Genomic DNA, 20,319 nt, shown 5'->3' with positions numbered 1-20,319 from the left:
AGACTCACAATCCCTCCTTGAGGGATTCTGGTATAGGTGTATCTTTTCATTTTTGTAGGTGAAGGAACCAAAACTGGTTGTCCCTTTGCTGCAGGGATGGAGTAGAAGAAAGCATTAGCCTTACTGGATATCAAACCACAGAGAAATACTTCATCAGTTTGTAAATCATTGTATTGAACTCTAATTGTTCCTTTTTGTTCTTCTGGAAGGACATAATTATCAATATATCAGCTTCTTTTTGTCTCTTGTAATCTTACAGATCTCGACTCAATCCTTATCTTTACACTTCTACATTAACTGCCCTCTTCTTTAATATTCCACTTTCATTAACCAAAAACTCCCCAGTTTTTTAACATACTTCTAATGGTTTCACAAAGCAACAATATCACCATATTTAGTTTTCATAAAATAACATTTGAACCAGGTCAGTCCTGATGTTTCATCAGAGAATTGGAATTAACCCGCTTCGTTTCTTCAAGGGATCGATTTATTTGTTGTTTCCCATCTTCACAAATGTCACTTATTTCCTTTGGCGTATGACGCACTAAATGTGATAGTGGGGGGAACCATAGCAAATCCAAACCTTATAAAATTATCAAATTTTTAATTATTTTATAAAGTAGTAAAATCTTTTTAGATGCCTCACCGGCTAAAACAAGTGGTTCAACTCTTTTAGGATGACGGAGGTGATGCCCTGAGACCAACAGTCAGCTCCTCTTGTAACTTTCTAACGAGGTAGAGGCTGGAGATTTTCTCCTCCAGGATGGTCGGTTACTGGATGTCCGGGCTCCAGACGCAAACCAACGTGATGCCAGCTGTTAATCATTTACCTTCTTTTTTTCTTCCTTTTTCTCAGGACTGAGTCCTTGTTTCTCCTACTTTTATCCCTCAAATCTTTCTCTCCTCCCATTTATCTTATGCTCGGAAGCATGCATAAGTTAAGGCTTTCCTAAAATTGAAGGGAAATTCTAAATTCTTGTGCCATTTCTCTAGGTGTTTTTGGCGACATTTTTGCCAAGCTTTTTATATACATGATTATTCTTGCCCTGAGATTTCTTCCCTTGGCTGCTGTCCCTTCCACATGCAGAGAAGCATTTCTAAAAATAGCCGCATCACAGACACACTGCTCTTAACTGCTCTCGGTTACACACAAGACTTATACGTGATGCACACTCTCACAGCGCACACCGCTCCATCCCACACCACACACACACACACCACAGAAAACAGCTGTCCAACACACACACATCAATCTAAGGAGACACACAAATAGTCTCACACAAACACTGACACATAATCAATATACACACGGCGTATTCAGTGAACAGCTAACATCATATACTCCAGTCCAGACCTGTCCGCCTTTATATCAGCAGAACTAATAGGCCCCTTTGTTTTGTAGAAGCCTACTTGAATCTGTCATTGTACAGTAGGGAGAGATAAAGCTTTTATGATAGTTTCAGAATTGATTATGTTCTTTAAGCTACCAAATAAATAACAAACACTTCCCAGATGATTTGTGCAGACCCTTATCCCTATGGAGTTCTTTTTTGTTTCCTTTATAACCAAGCAAAAAAAAAGTTTGTAAGCATTTTCTCACTGCACTCAAAAAGCTAGTTTTTCTTTTTGCATCACACAATGTTTTCCTTTGAATCAAAAGTTTAGTTGTTAACCAAACGTTTTTCCTTGTGATTGAAAAAGTTTGGTTTGCACATCAAAAGGTTTGAGTGAAAAAAATAGCTTAGATTAGGAGTTTCTATTGGTGGGTTTGACTACGTGCACTATAACCATCCAAGCACTGCAGCCAATATACATGGCTGCAGCGCTCTAGGCGCCCAGTATCCTCACTTCAAAAGCTACACTTCTGACCTCCCCGTCGTGGTTAGAGCTGGAGAATTGTTTTATGAAGATATCCGGCCATGATGTGGCTTTGCTGCATGTTTAATTGTGCTAACAGACATCAGCGATGCACCCTGTCAGAAGTCTACGCTCCAGTTATTTCGGTGATTGAAATATTATTTGATGTTACGCTATATCGTTAGCATTATTAGCATGTTAACTAGCTTATTAGCTTGGGAGCAAGACGCTTCCAGCTAATGGGAGCCAAGTTAGCCACAGTTAGTAACGTAAACCGGTATGCACCAAAGTCAAAACGTAATTCAGACACACATAGACAAGTGCTTATAAATGAGCATGGTAATACTGCTGCTGAACAAAAGGTGTTTGTGTGGAGGTTGGAAAATAAAGGTTAACCACATTATCTTTTACTGTCACTGGTTACAACCCTGTCAAAATTCCTCCAACCAATAGAATGCCAGGGTGTAGTGTTGACCAATGAAATGATCCCTACCTCGTTGAGAGTGTGCTTGCTATACTAGAACGCCCGCCAGTACGGGGCTACCTCTGTAGGCGGGTTTATTTACCCCGGCCAATGCTTTATTATTAGAATGTCAACAATGTATACAGAATGGTTCGGCACACTTCTCTCCTGTACCCACCCAGCCAAACGGAGAAAGGTTTTAGTGGGATACACGTTAAGGTACATCCACAATTACAAGGGGAGTAACAAGAGCTAATTAAGATAAAGCATATGACGCTATGTAGCCTAGCTTGAATGACGCTGAAGTTGGCTTCCGATTTGCAGATTCCGATCTCGCGCGTTAAGGAGAAATTTATGGGAAACTTAGGGTCCTATGACATGCAGCTTTTTGATGCTTTTATATAGGCCTTAGTGGTCCCCTAAGACTGTATCTGAAGTCTCTTTCCCGAAATTCCGCCTTGATGCAGAATTACAGCCACTAGAGCCAGTCCCACAATGAGCCTTTTAGGATGTGCCATTTCTGTGTCTTTGTAAGCTTTAAATGCTATTGAGGAGGAAAGAGGGGTGCTGTGTCCTTGACCAACTGCCATGCTTTGCTTGTTTGGTAAAGCCATGATGTCTCTCTTTCTCATGGACGGGCAAAAATTCTCTGGGTGGGCAAAGCAGAGAAAGGGGAGGTAACCTTTCCCATGTACGACCTATAAAAAGGGAAGATCCAGATTGGGGTCTATCTTGAGCTTTCCATTTTCAAAGGATACCCAGGGGCTTGGTTTACACCTATCGCCATTTCTAACCACTGGGGGACCATAGGCAGGCTAGGGGAACTCATATCAATGTTAAAAAAAATACAAAATGGAAATTTTCATGCCATGGGACCTTTTAAAGCTGAAGATAGCTTCCGATTCAGGCTCGTCCAGCAGGGTAACATAACTTACATTGCTGAAGGACTGATCCTCCGTTTTTTGAACCTCTGACTGGTATTGAAAGCGTGTTAAGCATCATTAAGGTAAATTATTAATTGTGTCTAAAACACACTTTTAGATTTGTGAAAGCTTTTGATTGTCTTTATAGAGAATGCAATACAGCAAGATTTCAGTTTTCTTTTTTTCAAATGTAGACCACATTGGACTAAAGATTCTTAAAAACACAGTTTCAAATTTCTGAAAACTTTATTCTATATGTGAAAAAGACTCTCCAGATCGGGGGAGGAGAGAACTAAACCACTGTGTAAGATGTACTTTGCAAATAGCTGAAAAAGGTAAAGATGCAGGTCATAGTCATGATTTTTTGGCTCTCACCCTAGGCACGCTGAGGCAAAAGATAAGACACTACGAGATGAACATCATTAAACATTTTGTAGATCTAATTTATAGATGTAAGACAGTAATGAACTGTTTGGCCTTGGAGTGGGAAGAATCAAAGTGTTTTATGCATGACGCAAACATCGCGGAAGTGGTCCGAGAAGACCGGACAGCGGGCCAAGATGACCTGGACCCAATATCCAACCGGGTAACTAACGCCACCGAAGATGGGCAGAGAAAGGGTATAAAATTGTGAGGGTTTGAGATAGCGCGCAATAAATGCGTGGCGGACTGGCTGTTTGCTTACAGCTGTTAACAGTTTGTGATAATTTCTGTGAGATCAGGTTGGGTTGTGCACTGGACTCTGTGCACTAAGAGCCCTTAGTGGTTGTGTGTCATCCTGGGTGGAATTCACAGATATTTTGGCTCAGCACGGCAAAATACTACATGTCTACAAAGTAAAGTTGATATTAAAATTTCAGGTACTTTGACTCACTTTTTGGCTGCCTGCTGTTTGCGTCTGTTTGTCAATGTGGGCTTTAACCTTGCAGTTTTGATCCTGTGTGGGTTTTAAAAGTGAAAACTAAAGTGGATACTCACTAGTAGCGAATGATTGATCCTTAGTTTGTCAGCAGAGTCTATGAGGAGCTGGCAGATGTCCTGTTTGCTAATTTGATCATGAAGGCCACTCTGTCCAGTTAGAGATACTGCAGGGAAGTGCCATCACAGCACTGGTTGCCCTCTTCATTCTCAAACATGGGGATTTTTTTAGACATCAATACATTACATTAATGTTAAAATCCATCACAAAAGGTCAAGCTCAGCTATGAGCACTAATATAATGTAAATAAATAGCACCCCTTATTGAACTCTTACAGGCCAGTTGTTTCCTGAATAATACTGCAGCTGGTATTGATAATCTTGTGAATTGTGGTTTAAATGTAAAGTCTAATTACTTGACTTATTGCAAAAACTTAATGTTGGTAACATAAAACACAGTGAAAAACAATATTAATAGAAAAAAGCATTTCTTTTTTTTTTCAGCTGCGAAACAACTTTTCATTTTGACTTTAACTCAAAGATAATTTTCCTCTTTTCCTCATAAAGGCAAAATGATTCCTAGTAATAAACATTCCGTGGACTCTGTTGATCCCAGGTTCCCCGGTTTTATGCTTAGTTTGGACCGGTCCATGTTCCAGTTTTGAGGGAAATTAATCCAAACAACCTATTTTTTGGAACAGACCAGTGATATACAGCAGCATCAACAATCATTCCATTGAAGTTGTAATTCTGGTCACCCCGGATAGCTTTAAGTCTAATTTTAGTCAAAACTGAGCCAAAAGTAGAGTGAATATTGCATTTTTCAGGTGAACCAAATATACACTAATGTTGCCTGCGTCTGCTTGTGTGAATAGGGAATTGTTTGCGCCAACATGTTCATAAACTAATAGTGTCAGTCTTGTGTTGGCAGCTTATTTGCTACCCCCAAGTGGTCAGAAAAAGATGAATCCATGCGGGTTTTACACAAATAATACACAAACAGACATTGAACTACACAATCCTTAAATGTAATGGTTTATTTAAAATGTGACTGAGAACATGTCTTCAAGCTGCAACGGAAATAAAATAAGTCACTTTAAGATTAACGGTTGTCTCAAAATACTTGAGCTGTATTGTGTCTGTAGGTTAAGATATATGGACTAAGTTTATCATTTTGTAAAATAATCTGTTACCTGCAGCACAGGGGTCATTTGTCTCAGCCTGATCACCTGAGTTGGTGAGGGTTTACATGCATATTATGAAATATATATTTGCTAAACTTTTATTTCCAACTGCTTTAGGAGATGGGATTTGTAGATTCTCCAAGAGTCTGAGAGAGTTTAGATGTTATCTAAAGAACACTTTTTACTTTTGTGACCGCATTTCCACACTGCTGAGCTGCACAACTTCTGGTCTTTGGATAAAACACATACGATAAATACACAGCAGAAAGATTAAACCGTGGAAAAAGTTCAACAAAAGACCAGTTTCAAACGGGACATTAACGTCACATTATTTAATTGTCCATCATGCATGTATTTCACTTCAGACACAGTAGTTACACAGCTGTAAGGGGTTGTAGCAGAATACTAACAAGGAAATACAAACAGACATGGTATTAGTACATAATATGTATCTTCTGGACGACTGGAGGACTGACCACACGCTCTTCAAGCTGCAATAGATATAATGAAAAATAAAAATTCATTGCAAAGACTTAAGCCTGTTCATACCAAAGATTTGACACCTGACAGTTTACACCAGTGCTACTATATGAGACAGTGTATCCTCTTCATAGCAACGACTTTGTAGACCTACTTCCATTTGAACTTCCAGCTCTTTTTGTAGCTGTATATAATTTGTAGCATATGAATGAGGATAGTTAATAATTTCCAGTAGTGATGAAATGGCAAAAACAAATAAAAAAAAAGCATTTTTTTTTCTAATTATTTTTTATGATTTGATAGAGCATCTGGAGAATAGCATGACATGGGGGAAGATAGAAGTGATGACATTCAGCAAATACTGTAGGCCACAGATTGGATTTGAACAACGGCCGCTGCTAAGGACTCAGCCTACATGGGGCACACGCTCTACCGGCTGAGCTAGAGGTCGTCCCACATAACATAACAGACAAGAGATCTCCCCTCTTTTGTCCATTTCTCCCGTCTAATCGGCAGTTCCATCGTTTAGGGGAGATGGTGTCACATCTGATCAGCCAAACATTTTCGACCAGCTGACAGTTTGTAACTGACTTGACCAGCTGACTTCGCTACGAGCTAATTGGCTGTTCAAACAGGTGACGTGCCTTACGTTCTAAAACCAGCCAATGTCGACTTGACAAACCGATTCGCAGGCGACACCATCAGACTGCTGCAACGTTCTAAAATGTTTTTTCCTCGTTGCAACTCTTTGGTGTGATCTGGGCTTTACAGTCTACACTAGTTGTATGCTTCATTTGGTTTTAGGTTACAAAATTGGCACTTTTACAATCTTTTAAACAATTCCAATGTACAGTTACATACGCCATAGTGCTTCTGTATGTTATTACAGTTTGTTACCTGCAACACAAGGGTGGATGTATTCTGTATCAGACTGGTCACCTTAAAGGGAAAAAAGTAGAAAATTAGTCAAACTTGCATCATATGTTCAATAGCCTATCATATTAACATACTACCATAAATGACTATTCTGATAACTGTTCAGGTTGTTGTACAGCTACCACGGAGCAGTGTGTGCTGTGACTTCTGTGAATGAGGTTTAGAGAGAACTGATTTACTTGGCTGGTAGTAGTCGTAGATCTTGACCACGGCTGGCTTCAGGTTCTGCACTTGGTGCTCCTGTATGAGCTTCAGGCTGTGGTTGATGCCTATGTCCTTCGGTAACTGTTGGAAGAAAAACAGATGACATGATCAGTAACTAATCTGGAGAGAATCATCTCTTGTTTGTCACTTTAAATCCCTCTCACCTCCTGTATGTACACCAGAACATGATCCTCCTTTTGTTCAACACGATCCACCAGCAGGGCACGTTTGAGCTGTGAGGAGACATTAATCAGCTGTTATCATGACAACAACTGACACAAATACTCAGTTTAAAGTTACTGTAATCACTCACCATGTTCAAAGACTCTGGGTCTGGGACAAATCCAGAGAGCATTTTGATATCCAGGATAACCATGTTTGTGCTGGACTCCTTTCCACTATATCTGTAATAAAAGTACCATAAAAATATGATGTCAATCTGGTGCTTTGGAAAGGCTCCATTTACAGTTTGTTTGAGCTTTTTAGAGTTTTAGCTACCAAGTTGTAAACATTCCTCCCCTGTCCATCCACCAACAGTTACATAGTTCAAGCCGGTAGATGCAGAGGATCGTTTGCCAAAATCTTCAGTAATCTACAATGTGTGGATCTTCTTGTTGATTACTTACAGGGATGTTAGGCTCAGACTGAGTTTGGGTCTTTTGCTGGTGCAGTCGGCCTCTGGTTTGACCTCAACACTGAGAGTGGTAACATCAGCAGGAGTTGGGATGTTATAGACAAGAGAAATCTAAACAAGGAAATGTTTAATATTGATCAAACTAAAAACAAAAAAAAAACATTATTTTTTGTGTCTGTGGTTTTGTTTTGTGTATGAGGTGTTTGGTTCTAATTGGAAAATGTATGGGTTGCACTGTTGTGTGCTGTGGTATGTTTTATTTGTTATTTGTTTTGTACAAAGTGGAGAATGTTGTGTGTGGACATTGGACTGGAAGCTGTGGAATTAATTACTGTTGTATTGGTGTCATGTAATTCTGTGTAGGATGGACCACTTAGATAGCCTAGAGCCTGGCTCAATTTTCATTTCCCTTCAGTACTAGTAGTATAGTGTTGGGTTTTCTCCAGACAAATTTTTGGCGGTCCAATCAGCGAACAGAGGGAGTGGCTGAGAACAATGACGTTGAAGTTGTGCGCTAGAATTGTAGTTCCGTAATGGTGGCAGAGAAAGATGCGAGCGAAGCCATTCGGTCCGTTGTGGCTACACTGCCGAATATCCAGAAGTTAAAGCCCGAGCAAGAACAATCTTTGCTGAGTTTTGTTGGTGGCCATGATGTTGTGGCCCTCCTCCCCACGGGGATTGGGAACAGTTTGATTTTCCAGTTCGCTTCGTTAGTGGTGAAGGAGTGGATAAGGCGAACGCTAGCGATGCTAAGCTGAAGTCACAACCAAACATTAGCGATTGGTTATGGCAGATCCAGAGTGGTTCTGGGCAGATCCAATAGTTTTAAACTTACCCGCCTTCAAGGAAGTTAACGCTTGTCAATGGAGAGTGGCCAGACTCTCTGTACTAATGAAATGTACGACAGTCTGGTAGGACCAGGCTATCACTTAGAGGGATGACACATGAATAAAAAAAACAATCAATCATAAAAAGTTGGTTCAAATGTACAGTATGAAGCATCAGGATTGGTGGTTTATGTACATCTGACCACTGACCTGTACTGCAGCACATGCAGTGCCCTTCACCTCCAGGCTGTACTTTCCTGTCACGTCCTGCAGCTGCTTCTCCTGGTAGAGCAGTTTGTTGTTCTGATTCACATCAAACATCAGCTGGCCACTGGGAGACTGGACCGTCACTGTGCTTGAACCCTCTGGACTGAACACCAGAGTGGAGTAGAGAGCCAGAGCCTGAAGAGCCACCACGGTGTCCTACAACACACACAAAAGAAAATACCTTATACTTATGTGCTTAAATTTATACAAATGTAAATGTTCTTTTGTTTACACCTGTATCAGCTTTCATATGTAGGAGTTCACTTTTATCAATTTCAGGTCTCTTCAATTGTTGATTTTCATACAAGAATCAATTAAGAAAATGACCATTTAAGACATAATATAATGCACATTTAGTTTTATTTGTAGTTAATGGGCTAAAACAACGCTGTTCTTGGTATGGTTTAACTGACACTAAACTGTTGAGGTATCGTTCAATGTCGCTGTCCTGTGAGAACTATGCATGTCTAAATAATGTGAGTTTCAGTTTTAAAATAATTTGAAAGATAAACTGAAGGCTTTAGTATTTTTTATAAGTGGATAAAATGATCCTTTACTTCTTAAGCTAAATACAACATCTAAAAAAACATTGAATTGAAGAAGCAGAAAAATGCATTGTCACAAACGTGAAAATAGGGCTGTTTTTCTTGTGCCATGCCATTGTTTGGGCTTAAGGTCAAGGCTAACTCATACAATAACTTTGTTTCATCTTATTTGTCCCAGAAGATATTACTGTATGTTTGACTCAAAGTCCAGCTTAACCCTGTCTGGGCTGTACCTGTGTGGAGGAGAATCCTCCATAATAGTTCTGCTGGCTAGACAGCCATCTAACGATGCGGCTGGCGTAGCCCAGGTCTTCAACAGTCGGAGAGGCACTGAGTTTAGCCAGCAGCACATAGGAGCTGATCTCCACAGAGAGAGAGGCTGACGTTTCTGTTGCTGTCTGAGACCAGTGGAGGAAACCTCCTAAAAAAACAGCCATCCACAAAGAGACCAACAGGCACAGGGTAAGCTTTGTCACAGTAATGAAGCCAGAATGATTTCCTGTAGGAGGAGGACTCACCTTCTTGTAATACAACAGTGTCTAGGTGATTCAGTAGGTGAGCACGGGTCTCCATGTCTCCTGCCAGGGTGAAGACGTACGCCAGCAGAGCTGTGGTGTAGGTGTTGCTGAGGTCACTGATGGACTCCTTGAGGCAAGACAAGCTAGCATTCACAGGTCCATGAACCGCAGGATTCTAGAACAGATTCAAAAAATACATTGTCTTTTGCCGCTGTGTTAACAAATTCCTATATTCAGGGAAACAAACAACTTCAGTAAATGGAGGCAATAACACAAAACAGCAGAAAGTGAGCTTTACAGTCCTTCCAGAGTTTTTTTGTGATTGTTGCGGGCAAAAATCTTTGATTATGCGGCACGTTTTCTTAAAAAATCCGATGGAATATGCGGGATATTTATGCTATTTTATGCGATGAAATTGCGGGAACTTGCAAAAAATGCGGGAATGAAAAAGAGAAGAAAAAGCGATTTCCCCAACACCCTGCTTTATTTCCAAAAATAGTTTACAGATATTCAGTCATTGCAATAACAAATAAGATACAAAAATATATACAAATAATATAATATTAAAGTAAAAATAAAAGTAATAGTCTAAACAGAGGGAAATAAAAGATACAAAAGAGACAGACTTTTAAAAGACAGCAGGAGCACTTAAACAAAGAAATTTGAGTAGACATCAGATATTAAGACAGGTTTCTTATTGGATACCAACTTAAGAGACTCAAAGTACATGCAAAGAATTTCTAATATACAAACCCGATTCCAAAAAACTTGGGACACTGTACAAATTGTGAGTAAAAAAGGAATGGAATAATTTACAAATCTCATAAACTTATATTTAATTCACAATAGAATATAGATAACCTATCGAATGTTGAAAGTGAGAAATTTTGTAAGATCATGCCAAATATTGGCTCATTTTGGATGTCATGAGAGCTACACATTCCAAAAAAGTTGGAACAGGTAGCAATAAGAGGCCGGAAAAGTTAAATGTACAGATAAGGAACAGCTGGAGGACCAATTTGCAACTCATTATGTCAATTGGCAACATGATTGGGTATAAAAAGAGCCTCTCAGAGTGGCAGTGTCTCTCAGAAGTCAAGATGGGCAGAGGATCACCAATTCCCCTAATGCTGCGGTGAAAAAAATACTGGAGCAATATCAGAAAGGAGTTTCTCAGAAAAAAATTGCAAAGAGTTTGAAGTTATCATCATCTACAGTGCATAATATCATCCAAAGATTCAGAGAATCTGGAACAATTTCTGTGCGTAAGGGTCAAGGCCGGAAAACCATACTGGATGCCCGTGATCTTTGGGCCCTCAGACAGCACTGCATCACATACAGGAATGATACTGTAATGGAAATCACAACACGGGCTCAGGAATACTTCCAGCAAACATTGTCGGTTGTACACAATCCACCGTGCCATTCGCCGTTGCTGGCTAAAACTCTATAGGTCAAAAAAGAAGCCGTATCTAAACAGGATCCAGAAGCGCAGGCGTTTACTCTGGGCCAAGGATCATTTAAAATGGACTGTGGCAAAGTGGAAAAGTGTTCTGTGGTCAGACGAATCAAAATTTGAAGTTCATTTTGGAAAACTGGGACGCCATGTCATCCGGACTAAAGAGGACAAGGACAACCCAAGTTGTTATCAGCGCTCAGTTCAGAAGCCTGCATCTCTGATGGTATGGGGTTGCATGAGTGCGTGTGGCATGGGCAGCCTACACATCTGGAAAGGCACCATCAATGCTGACAGTTATATCCAAGTTCTAGAACAACATATGCTCCCATCCAGACGTCGTCTCTTTCAGGGAAGACCTTGCATTTTCCAACATGACAATGCCAGACCACATACTGCATCAACCACAATGTCATGGCTGCATAGAAGAAGGATCCGGGTACTGAAATGGCCAGCCTGCAGTCCAGATCTTTCACCCATAGAAAACATTTGGCGCATCATGAAGAGGAAGGTGCGACAAAGAAGACCTAAGACAGTTGAGCAACTAGAAGCCTGTATTAGACAAGAATGGGACAACATTCCTATTCATAAACTTGAGCAACTTGTCTCCTCAGTCCCCAGACGTTTGCAGTCTGTTATAAAAAGAAGAGGGGATGCCACACAGTGGTAAACATGGCCTTGTCCCAACTTTTTTGAGATGTGTTGATGCCATGAAATTTTAAATCAACTTATTTTTCCCTTAAAGTGATACATTTTATCAGTTTAAACATTTGATATGTCATCTATGTTGTATTCTGAACAAAATATTGAAATTTGACACTTCCACAACATTGCATTCTGTTTTTATTCACAATTGTACAGTGTCCCAACTTTTTGGAATCGGGTTTGTAGGAAGAAGTTCCACTCCCTCGTTACTTCCGGCTTCTGAACTGGTTGCAGTTCCACCAGAAATCCATATAGGGGGCGCTCACAGGCCAGTGCAGAATGAATGTGGCTCTATGGCGCTATACCCCTCAAAATCCACTTTTCTCAGGATATAATTTTTTGTCTAGTAATTTGAATGTTGCATTCGAAAGGGAAGGCTAAGAAAATACACACTACTTGGTGTTAGATTTTTTTAAAGTCACTTTTTTGTTCTAAAAAGCCTTTTAAAACGTCAATGACGTCATACACATATACGGCCGGAGATAATTGCTTTATGCAGTCTGAGTTCCTTCTAACGCGTAGAAAGAGGTTTGCTGATGTTTTAAAGACCACACCGAAATATTCACTCTGATATTCAGGCTCTGCTTCGGATGTCGTCAAGCGAGATCTCCGAGCGTAATCAGTCCTTCACTGACCAATCAGCATTCATTAGCAGAATGCTAGCGTGTTATGGGCAACAACGACTCACCCTGTAAGAAATCAAAAGGACATAAGTACTCATTCATTCAACTTTCGACCTATAACCCATGTTGAACTTGCAAAAACTACAATAAAATCTGAGGTTTCTCAACGACAATCAGGCATAAGAGCCACATTTAGCCGTCTAGCTCCATAGAGTCCCATTCATTTTGCACTGGACCGCGATCACCCCCAGTGGAACTGCAAACAAATTCGGTACAATGGGGCATAATAGGGAGTGGAACGGCTTTCTGTAGACCGGCTTTGGTACATGTCAAATTCAACCTCCAACACCCTGCTTTTCGCATTGACATATATAAAAGGCTTTTCGATGATGTTCACGTCGCGTAATTACGTCACTTCATAACGTTCCCATGGCAACAGGGGAAAATGGCTGCTCTTGTGTGAAGTAAGAGTAAACGCAACATTTTTTTCAACTTTCTGCTAAGATATATGTGACTTTTTTGCAACGAAAATGCAAGCACCGCATATTTTGCGCGGAAATCTGCAATTTATGTGGCGAAAGTGTGGCATATTTTAAAAATGCGGCCCCCGCATGAATATGCGGACTTTGGCTGATTATGCATTGAATTATGCGATCGCATAATCGCGTTTTTCTGGAGGGACTGGCTTTAGAGACAAAGTGAGGGCACAGCGGAAAAAGAAACAGGCCAGGAATCAAGTATTAACCAGTGCTCCTAATCTGAATGATAAAGGAGGTAACAAAAAACTATTTTCATTGACCAAAATAAACCAATACCCACAAATGTCATTGTCAAATGAGGCATACAATACTAACCAACAAACTGAAATATGTTTAAAAAAGACTAACATTACATTTGAAATATTAAGTCATCAGATGGCTTGTTACTCAAGTGAGACAGTGGAAGCACCGCAAAAAATAACAGGGTAAGACTAGGCTACATGGGTTGCATTCAAATTAATTCTAACTAATTAAATGATCCTTTGCTCGGCTTTTTGAAAGAGGCTTTTTTATGATAGACAGTTTCATTCATGTCTACAACCTAATACTGGGGTTTCCTGCATGTACTCAAAACTAAATGGGTATTTCTACTACTTAAGTGGCATCAAGTGGTGAGGTTGCAGCAACCAACTGAATACACCTCCGCTTACCCCCATCTGTCCAAGTGTGTAGGAGAACCTACAGTGGCCTTCACTTCAATGTAAAACATGAAAGGCCCTCTCTTTAAAGCCAGTGTTTGGTTTGTCCATTCTGGGCTACTGTAGAAACATGGCAGTGCAACATGGCAGGCTCTTTGAAAGTGGACCCACTCCTAATGTAGATATGAAGGCTACATTCTAATCTAACGAAAACACAATTCTTTGTTTCAGGTGATTATACACTACTGAAAACATTTCTGCCAATAGACCCCCCTACATCCTAAACACTGGTCCTTCTAAAACAGTAAAAAATAAATAAAAAATGTGTTAGGGTTTACAACTACAGTTCACAGGATCTTTAGTGCTATGCCATAAATATTTAAATTCAAATTAATGCTACAATGCATCTTACGTACATATACATTCATATTACAAATAATCAACTCACATCTATGGAAGAATTCATCTCCAAGAAGGCAGCAGTGATGTAGGCACTGAGAGTAACTTCATCAGACACACCACCCTGTAAAGAGGAAGCATAAGTAATTAGTGATCTAGTCTGACTCACTGGATGCAGAATGTAGGCCTGTCATTGGCCGTGTATTTCAAACAGTATTCTTCTCCCCTTTCGCTATCTCTACTATCAGTTATAACCAATGCCAGTCTTTTTTCCTTATAGCCAGGGGCATTGCACAAAATTCTGGGCCGGTACAAAGGCATTCTCAATGGGCCCCTTCCCACATCCACAGCTGTTCATTCTAGCATCTTTTTGAGACCTCCTCATATGAGGGCCCTGTGTACTCAAGGGTCATTTATGGTCCTGCGGAGGTTCAACGCAGAAATTTCGCTGTAGCCTACGTAAGTGGCCTGAAATTTATCCTTGGGCATTAGTGTGTACGTTGATCTTTTTAAGAGAATAGCAGGGCCGGCATGTGTGTGAGTGTGGGGAGTGTGTGGAAGAGCGAGTGAGAGAGTGACGGCAATTAGCTTTGGAGCGAGTACTGACTGGGGATGCAACGATTACAGGTTTTGTTGGTACGATTATAGTCTAAAAAATAATCACGGTCTCATGCAGAGCTGTATAGTAACGACGTAGAACTACTTCACTACTCTACTCTGTACTCTACTGGAGTATTTTTTTCTTCTCCTACTTCCACTTTTACTTGAGTACATATTTTCGATGAATGAAATACTTTTACTCCGATAGATTTTTTTATGTGCAGCATAGTTACTCATTACTGTAGTGAATTCCTCACGCTACGGAAACTGTGTAGGTTACAGTGTGTGTACCTTAGTTATGTACGCTAATTACGTAATTTACGTAAGAAATCCCAGAGATTGCGTCGTGTTTCTTTTCATCACGGTTGCCCGTTCAGAAGTCAGAGACGATGTAAGTTTGTACTTGTAGTAATCTATTCCTGAGTTGTTTCAGTCTGCAATGAGTACTGAATGTTAACCGTTTGACCCTGTGATGTGACACTGATGGTTTATCTGTGTGTTGCTTGCTTGCCAACTTTCCTGTACATCACACATGTTACTAGCTAGTGTGTGATAAATGTTTTGGGGCTTTAATTGTTACTGAGCTGGAGAGGATGTTCATTTTATTTCAGTATTTGTTAATATTTGTTATTTTTAATATATTTAATATTTGTTAATTCCTTTGGCTACAGCCTTAGGCTAAACATTTCACATAATATAAATTTGATATTCAAACTTTTGACTGCTTTTTTTAATAACTAAATGAAACAATACTTGTACTTTTACTTTCAGTGAGTAGTAGATTTTAAAATAAACTACTTGCAATACTTAAGTACAACATTTTTTGAATACTTTAGTACTTCTACTTAAGTGTTGTGCTTAAAGAGCATTTCTACTTCTACTCAAGTTACTTTTTTGATAGAGCACTTGTACTTTTACTCAAGTATGGGTCTCTAGTACTTTATACACATCTGGTCTCATGATTATCATGCATTAATTAATTTCACTGCTAATGTATGAAGTTACATGAACACTCTAGATTTTAATGTGTTATTTATTGCTGCCTTTTGAAGCAAAAATAACACCGTAACAGTTTTGAATGTTTTGAAAATGATTATATGAACAATCATCACCCTTTTTATTTAAATTCATAGAGACTATAATCAGTCACACCACAAATTAAGGCCAAGTTGGCAACAACAGTGCTGTCCTTCTTAAGAAGAAGTTGGCCCTTTTGGGGTCTTGCTAGCTGGTCTGTCTAAAAGTTGGAGGAGCTGCTAGACAAGATCAGTGTTGCCAACTTAGCGACTTTGTCGCTAGATTTAGCAACTTTTCAGACTCCCTTAGCGACCTTTTTTCAAAACAGCGACTAGCGACAAATCTAGCGACTTTTTGTGGTGTTAGTAGAGACTTTTGGAGACTTGTTCTTACTATTCTCAACAAGCAGCGGGTGCTGCCGTAGGCCCCTCCCCCATCTGAAAGCACTCACAGGCGGCCCAGTAGTGTTGACGAACTGACCGAAGAGCCGGTTAATTAACCCGACTCGTGGCACTGAACCGGGAGAATCGAGTGCCATACGTCAATGAACCGACTCACTCCGGTTTTTTACCTCATTAGCGCCTCCACTGGAGTGGTGGTAGATTCAATCAGGAAATGGGCTACCTCGAGCAGCACGATTGGATCGAAAGAGTTGTTGAAGAGTTGTAGATTGGAGACCGCGCACCAGGCTACTGAACAAGACCGAATGTAACCGTGCAACCGCTCGAGTCTAATGTAATCAAGCGGTGTCTTGATTTTCGGCAAGTTTGAGTTATTAACCGATCCTTGTTTCTAGTGCATCTTAGATGATTGTGTTCATGGCAATTCACACATTGTCGATGGGTAAGTACATCACATAGGCTACATATACACGTCATGTTATCTTGGTAGTTATGTTAAGTTAAATGTTAGAGAAGTGAATGTTGCAGGCTGCATGGTAGGTAGGCTGTCACGAGGAGACCGCGCACCAAGCTACTGAACGAGACCGAATGTAACCGTGCAACCACTCTAGTCTAATGTAATCAAGTCTTGGTTCTTGGCAAGTTTGAGTTATCAACCGATCCCAGAAGCCTTCATTTCTCGTGCATCTTAGATTGTGTACATAGGTCATAGGCTATATTACCGATGGTTATCACATACAAATCGTCATGTTATCTTGATAGTTATGTTAAGTTAAATGTTTGTTACGTGGTAGGTAGGCTGTCTCGAGGAGACTGCGCAGTAGGCTACTGAACGAGACCACAACCGTGCAACTGCTCGAGTCTAATGTGATCAAACGGTGTCTTGGTTCTCAGCAAGTTTGAGTTATTAACTGATCCTTGTTTCTAGTGCATCTTAGATGATTGTGTTCATGGCAATTCATACATGGTAGTTATACTCTTATTCTCTTAAATGTTAGAGAAGTGAATGTTGCAGGCTGCATGGAAGGTAGTTTGTCACGAGGAGACCGCGCACCAGTCTTCCCCCTCTGTGTCCCCTTTCTCACCTAGCTGTCCTGCGAAATTAAAGCCCCAGGGTGGCATTTCTTACTACTGAGACATGAATGAAAGTCCTGATGGTGCATTTCCATTTAACTACTGCTACGGCGAAAGTGTCATTTAGTAAAATTAACATACTGACCTTCTTTAGTTTCAGTTATCATTGTTATACAAACTCTAGTAAAGAGGGACTTTCATTACCTTCATTCTGTTGTTGAAGAGCTTTCCTGACTGTTCAAAACAGCCATTTCTTCGTTGTTTACTTTTCAGCCAGGTCACGGACGCTTCAATGTTCGCTGGGTCAATGTAGATGAAAGACTGAGCTTTGGCAAACGATCTCAACACAAATGCAGTCAGCCTGAGGATATTAAAACAAAGTTAGACAGAAAAAAGACAAGAGGAAGCACTTATGATCCGTTTAATGTCTCACGATACTCATCTACTCTAGAAGTATAAACTGTATGTCATGGTAAATGTTGTAATGTTGTAAATACAGTATATAATTAATTATTCTTTGTGGATGATTGACCAGCATTGGTCTCACCAAGTGTTCCCTGTTCCTGCTCCAAATGTGCTGTAAGCACCGTCCTCATGTTTGTAGTTCAGCTGTCTCTGGTAGCCTGTATAGCAATAGAAACACACTAATTAGGGCATTTACAGATTTGATAGGATTTATGATAAGTTCATGATTGTGTGTACATTTGTTTATAACATATATAAGTGTGAATGTACAGATGTAAAGAAAAACTACATTTTATGACTTTACTGGACAGCTGACAGTAAAAAGATGACAGGAAATTAAGGGAGAGAAAGAAAGAATGACATGCAACAAGGGGGGGCCCTATTGTCAGCACCATAGCCCAGAGGGCAGCAGGGTGCCCCTGATCTGTAGTCTCTAATTGGAATGATGAGCACTGTCAAGCGATTATGCACGCTGCTTATTATATTTTGTGCAACCAGCACCAGAATGTAGCAGACGGTAGATTTGGCATACGTGTTCTTTTAGCTACCAAAGTAAACGGAGACTCACCACTGGTCAGGAAGTTGGTAGCCTTTTCCCTGATGGCTGGGGTCAGCTGCTGTGTGTTTCTCAGGTACTCGAGGATGTAGATATTTGGGGCAAGGAGCGCCATGTTCTGCTCACCACATCCATATGGCATCTGCAGCAGCCCATCCAGGTTCTTCAGAGCCCGGCCCAGAATGTCACCTGCCCAAAAACACGGAACCACTGAGACCGAACACGTAACTAACCTGACCTTTACTTTCTACTGGGGCTTGAAAGACAAACTGTTCTCATGTTGTTATTCCATTTAATTTAATATGTTGAAGGTATAAATGCACTTTGTATGTTGACTTTTCATTGTTCAATTGAGTCATTTTCATTCTAACCACAGATTTTCTATTTTTGATGCAAGCCCTTTCCCTTCCTAGAATGTTCTTGGTTAAAGCAACTCTCAATTAAAATGAATTTTCCATTAATTTACCAAGGACTGATACTGAAGCACGGGCAGATCCATCAATCATGTTCTCAGGGAGTTGTATGTCCATTTCCTCTGTCAAAGCTTCACCTGTGAACAGAGAGAGAGAGAGAGAGAGATCAAACACTCAGAACCAAACCAAAGATGTCTTTTAGATTAAACAGACATTTAGTGGATCATGTATTGAAACAGGTCAGACTGGATTAAGAAAATGGAGGGTTCTTTCACTTCAGTTGATAAAATGTATTTTTGATCAAATGTATTATAATGACAGTAAATCAATCTGATGCACCTGCACTAAACTTGGCACAACTGCCATAATCACAATGAAACTAAGTGCTATCTGCAAACCAAGTAGTGAATGTCTCCATTACATTTTTAACATGCAATCTACTCGACTTCCAGTATTTGTCTTTTCACATGTTTGATGGGCAAGGCCTGGTGTAAATCGTACTGACCTTTTGGGCAGAGCAGCCAGTTGTAGGTCTTTGTCATCTCAGTTCCCTCAGCCTGAGAGGGAAAGAAATAATGTGAGTTACAGAGTTTCCATTTGGTTAATGGATAAAAATTCTCCCTTTATTATCTTGTTTTTAAGGTACCAACCTTTACTATGAGAGGTCGTGTGACCACATCAATTCGTCCCCTTTCAGGCACGCTCACAACCTCATTGTCACATGAAACTTGGGATGTCACGGCCTCAGCTCTCACTGACACATTTACAACTCCTAAAAAGAACAAACAGTGTGAAACTTGATTCAGAACAACAACATTTTGTCACTAATGGGGGTCTCACTGATTTCATAGAGATCAAAAAGGGCTCCTCCACCTCAGCAGCCTGGTGGATAAAAGCTTGACTCTCACCTAAGGCTGAGGGGGCCATGGTCCAGCTGAGGGTCTTGCGCTCACTGCCACACAGACAGGATGTGTACTGGTCACCAGAGAGGGGGGTGAGGGTGTAATCTAAGGAGGGGGTTGGAGTCACAGTGACCTGTTCAAGAGAGATAATATATTTTAAAACTGGAGATTTAATGCAAATGCAAAAAACTGTTCAAACTGCAGCACAATGCTGCAGCATTTAAAGTTTCCCCCGTACAACTTGCAAATGTTTTTGTTCCAAATAAAAGGAGACATCTAATTATCAAGCAGTTTGAAGACTGACTTAATTAAGAAAATTATGATTATTCCCTAAATATTATAATATTTCCTAATATAAGAACCTTGGTAAGTCTCAAGACTTACCAAGGTTCTTTTATATATTAGGAGTTGACAGGACCGGCTAGAGAGGTGGGTAGAGATAAACAGCAATCAATTACAGGTTTCAACAATGTTTTAAAAGTGCCTTTGATTCCACATTGTAAAGGGAGTGGGTAAAGACATTATCTATTACAATCTGTTTAATGAGATGTTTTTTTAGTTTCAACTCATAACCCAACCAAATATTGTAAGGTTGTTGTGCATCCAAAAGTTTGGATTCATTGGGGTCACACACACACACACACACACACACACACACACACACACACACACACACACACACACACATACACATATAATATATATATATATATATATATATATATAATCTCTCTCAGCAGGCCTACTGCTGAGATCAGTTGCATTGTTTTTTTAA

The 20,319-nt window shown here is 40.1% G+C and overlaps 1 protein-coding gene across 1 annotated transcript in view; it reads right to left on the bottom strand.

Moving 5' to 3' along the window:
• Positions 1-5,648: 5,648 nt before the first annotated feature.
• The window catches only part of LOC120573259 (alpha-2-macroglobulin-like), a 28,723-nt gene continuing 14,052 nt past the window's right edge, over positions 5,649-20,319 (bottom strand). The window contains 17 exon segments of the mRNA XM_039822876.1: positions 5,649-5,836; positions 6,723-6,764; positions 6,941-7,046; positions 7,130-7,198; positions 7,279-7,369; positions 7,592-7,710; positions 8,637-8,849; positions 9,472-9,659; positions 9,757-9,931; positions 14,166-14,240; positions 17,413-17,569; positions 17,756-17,831; positions 18,242-18,418; positions 18,696-18,779; positions 19,148-19,199; positions 19,293-19,414; positions 19,551-19,677. Coding sequence (XP_039678810.1) covers positions 5,832-5,836; positions 6,723-6,764; positions 6,941-7,046; positions 7,130-7,198; positions 7,279-7,369; positions 7,592-7,710; positions 8,637-8,849; positions 9,472-9,659; positions 9,757-9,931; positions 14,166-14,240; positions 17,413-17,569; positions 17,756-17,831; positions 18,242-18,418; positions 18,696-18,779; positions 19,148-19,199; positions 19,293-19,414; positions 19,551-19,677 — 1,878 coding nt within the window. The 3' untranslated portion in view covers positions 5,649-5,831.

This window comes from Perca fluviatilis, chromosome 2, assembly GCF_010015445.1.
Source record: "Perca fluviatilis chromosome 2, GENO_Pfluv_1.0, whole genome shotgun sequence".
NCBI lineage: Eukaryota > Metazoa > Chordata > Actinopteri > Perciformes > Percidae > Perca > Perca fluviatilis.
This window is presented reverse-complemented; position numbering and strand designations above follow the sequence as displayed.